The 3,795-nt window shown below is 37.1% G+C and overlaps 1 protein-coding gene across 1 annotated transcript; it reads right to left on the bottom strand.

Moving 5' to 3' along the window:
* Positions 1-1,735: 1,735 nt before the first annotated feature.
* On the bottom strand, positions 1,736-3,114 carry LOC144633112 (melanocortin receptor 3-like). The gene has a single exon (XM_078491902.1). It carries the CDS (start codon positions 3,051-3,053, stop codon positions 2,019-2,021), a length of 1,035 nt encoding a protein of 344 aa, XP_078348028.1. The 5' UTR covers positions 3,054-3,114; the 3' UTR covers positions 1,736-2,018.
* Between the last annotated feature and the right edge of the window lie 681 nt (positions 3,115-3,795).

Genomic DNA, 3,795 nt, shown 5'->3' with positions numbered 1-3,795 from the left:
TAGATGCAGAAAGGCTTTATAACTTTTATAGTGATCCCTCAGATCGAAGTAAAGTAAAGTAAAGTAAAGGTAAAGAAAAGACAACCGAAAGTAACTTAGGAAGTGCATAAGAAAAGCTGATGGGTATTTATTTCAAACTTGTCAGGGGAAATTAAAAATTTAATTTAACAAAGTAGAAACCGGTGTCTTTACAAGCCGTTTAGTATGCACACCTGCATACAAGGCTGCCAGAATGATTCAGCACGACAAACGTTTCATCGAAACGGCTGTAACTTTGCTAGCATTTAGTTACTTCGAGTTCAAGTGAATACTTTAAAAGACAAAATGATGTTTGATATTGACCAGCTCACAAAAATATAAAGGGGCCATACAAGAGACTGCTTTTAATTTTAGCCGTGTACGCTTTGCATTGTCATGACAACCAAATACAATAGTATGAGGAAATGTGTCATTGACAGCATGCTCTAGAAAAACTGTTTTTTATGCAGCAAGTTTTTTATGATATAGGTGATTTAACTAGCATGAGAGCCACCGTTTAGAGAAAATATTGGTTGGTTTTTTTACTCGTATACTCGTTTACTCGTATCATGGTTCTAATTCGATTAACTTTTCTAGATTAAAACAGTCTCGGCAAACACGCAAGACAATTTTATGTATATTCATGCATTTTACCGCTTTCCTGTGTATTATTGTACCAAAATCGTCAGTTACACATAACTAAAATAGAGTGATTTTCGTATGACCTTGAAAAACGTTTTTCTTTTTCTGAGCCGGTTCCCGATTTACTTCACATCCACCACAAGTTGGAAGGATGAAATCTGTCAGGCAAATACACAAATAAATTGGATAAAACGATCCTACAGAGCAAAACAGAACAAGTATTTTGGGGAAGAAGTACAGGATTACAAGGATGGAAGTGGAGTATAGTTCATCAAATTCGATTTTTTTATAGGATGACAAGAAATCAAAATTGCCGTTCTGGTGATATTTTGGGGATATTTTGAATGTTTAAACCATTTTTGTTTTCTTTTTAGTTGATATTTATTTTCTGTCACCACTTTTGGTGTTTTACCTTTCTATTGCAAGATAATAAAGCAGGTTTTTCAGTAGCAAGAAACAGGCCATACTTCAGACAAAAATACGATATATCATCCGGGAAATTGTCCCTTTATTAAAGATGAAGGATGAGGAATTTAGTAACAATTCAAAAACTTTTAATAAAAGACGAGTTACCAGAGTAAGACATTTGTAAAAATATTAAATGCGATCTCTGGTTAAAACAGTCTGCGATGGGCCGGCATTGAGCAGCCATCTGCCTTCCTCGATTCTCTACGATCATAAAAGCTTAACTGACCTATTCTTTTTTACTTATAATTCTTTTCGGGATTTGTTACGTCTTTCCAGGACCCTTTTTCTATAGAGATCGCGATGAGTAAAATTATATCTCGTTGTTGTTTTGTTTTGTTTTTCTTTCGACTCTGGCGCGCACGTGACGTGTACGTATGTGCTATATTATGGCAAAGCTATTTACAGAACGGAAACATAACTGACATCCTTTTTCTCTTGTATAGTTCGCAGCAGTGATCTCCAAAATGCATTAATGAAACTTGAAAAAACAAGTAAAGACAGAATATAGCAGTTAAACGAATTCCACAATAACAGTAAATTAAAGTTGTTGTTTTTTCAATATCTTTCCATTTTGATTGTACCTCAGTCACGTATAAAACCTGTGTGCTAGCTGTTAACTTTGGAGTAAAAAATAATGCATTATAGAACTTAACTGAGCCATAACGAAAGAAGCTATCCGATTCTTCCATTACGAACGCGCGGCTGGTAATAGATAGAATAGTGACGAACAAAATCATCACTTGCGATAGCTCCGCGCTAACGGGCGCTGCGATTATGCAACTGACTTTAAATAGAAACAAACAAAACCTTCTTACAGAGTCTCTTTCATTCTAATATATCTTACAAACAAGTTTATTTTAAATTTCTGTTGTTACCCAGATTTAATTTTATTACGCTCTCTCGTTTGTGTCAATACAAACCGAGTTCAGATTTTTCGCAGTCGCGACAACACTGAATGTCGAGAACCGTGGCATGCCATCGCTGGCTCTTCGAACCAGAGGACGATTTCTGTGACAATGTATGTTCTGCAGTATGTCTATGATAGCGTGTCGAACATGCCTCATCTTCCAACAGTAGATTACGGGGTTCAAAGAAGAATTAAGATATGCAAGAAGCACTGACAATAGAAAGAGTCTCCTCAAAGCGATACTCGGACCGTTGATTCTAATGGCAGCCATAGAGATAAAGAAAGGCAAAAAGCAAATCCAAAACACGAGATATACGTAGAATATTCCGACTGCAGATTTAACGAGACAAGCAAAATTTGCCATTTCGCCAGTCTCTGCTAATTGTTGTGCTTGCAGGGCCTGAATTTGATTCTTGTGGCGTCGTACAACTAAATAAATCTTGATGTAAACCACTGTTGTAAGAAGGAGACCAATAACTCCACCAACGCATAAAATAATGAATTTGAAATCGGACGGAAGCCACAATGTTATCAACGAAGAACTAACACTTGACACCCATATTGAGATCACAACAGCAACAACACGCTTGTGGGTCACGAGTTCCTGATATCTGAGATGAAACTGAATAGCCAAGAATCTGTCTACACTGACAGCCACAACACCCAAGAACGAAGCTATAGGAAACAGACCCATCATCATGTCAAAAACCATATATGTGCTACAGCTGGTATTCGTTTCTTGTAACCCGTTGACAAGAAGTGAGGTGTAAAATGGTTGGGCAAATAAACCAACACCAACATCAGAAACAGCAAGACTCAGGAGCAGTGTTTTCAAAGTCTTTGGCAGCGAGGAAATTTTCCTTATGGCGAGTATTGTTACTATGTTCAACATGATGGCGGTATAGCATAAAAAATTGTTGAAGACACAATTAACGATGAACGTCGAGCGAAGGTTTTCAACTTCGGAGATTGAGGGAAAATATTGCAACACATGTACTTCACAAGATGAGTTCCCCATATTTCTTTACACCTAAGGCACTGAACGTTTTTCGTACCAACTTTTTCACGAAGAGTTAAGAAAAACGTCGCTAAAAGAGTGATTAAATATTAAACAGGCCGTGTTTACTTCTTATTAACATAAACAAGCATAAATTAGTTACTTTTTTGTTACCAAGAGCCATCAACGACTCCTCTTGTGATAAATAAATTAAACAATTTTAAACGACCGAATTATTTGCTAGAGCCTTTGCCTTGCCGGCCTTAACTTATTCTTTTACTCAAGGCAATGATCCTTAGTTAACGACGATAGCAAACTTGACTCTACCTTCAGATGTTTTGAGGCGATTTCCATAATTTCCATAAATTTCCGTGCTGAAATTGAAATTGTGCGTGTTGTTTGCCGCTCGAATTAATATTAACATCGGAATGAAACAAAGACATCAATTTAACCTAATGAAATGGTCGTGACCTTTTTTATGTGTTTGTTTTACTGAAAACCCAACACCTGTCTCTAATTGAAGCCTGTATCAGGCGTTTGGTCGTGTAATTTTAGAGCAGTGAGGAGTTTGGGGCTTTGTCCGTCCGCCATTCTTCGCGCTGCTTTCCAAATTACCAAACGCCTGGAAAAGGCTATTTACTTGAAAATGTGTCGATTTCAACCAGTATGCACTGCGCTTTGAGCAGCTATTGGCGGCCATTTTGGTACACTCGAAAATGGCGTCTCGTAAACGTTTCAAGTTGAATTTTTTAGTTCTTTCTTA

This window comes from Oculina patagonica, chromosome 12, assembly GCF_052425735.1.
Source record: "Oculina patagonica isolate OP01 chromosome 12, crgOcupat, whole genome shotgun sequence".
Taxonomy (NCBI): Eukaryota; Metazoa; Cnidaria; class Anthozoa; order Scleractinia; family Oculinidae; genus Oculina; species Oculina patagonica.
The sequence above is the reverse complement of the archived record's forward strand: the minus strand, read 5'-3'. Positions and strand labels throughout refer to the sequence as shown.

What these genes read in the sequence shown, in the direction of transcription:
- LOC144633112 (XM_078491902.1), bottom strand. Translation starts at nt 3,053, where the DNA reads ATGGGGAACTCATCTTGTGAAGTACATGTGTTGCAATATTTTCCCTCA.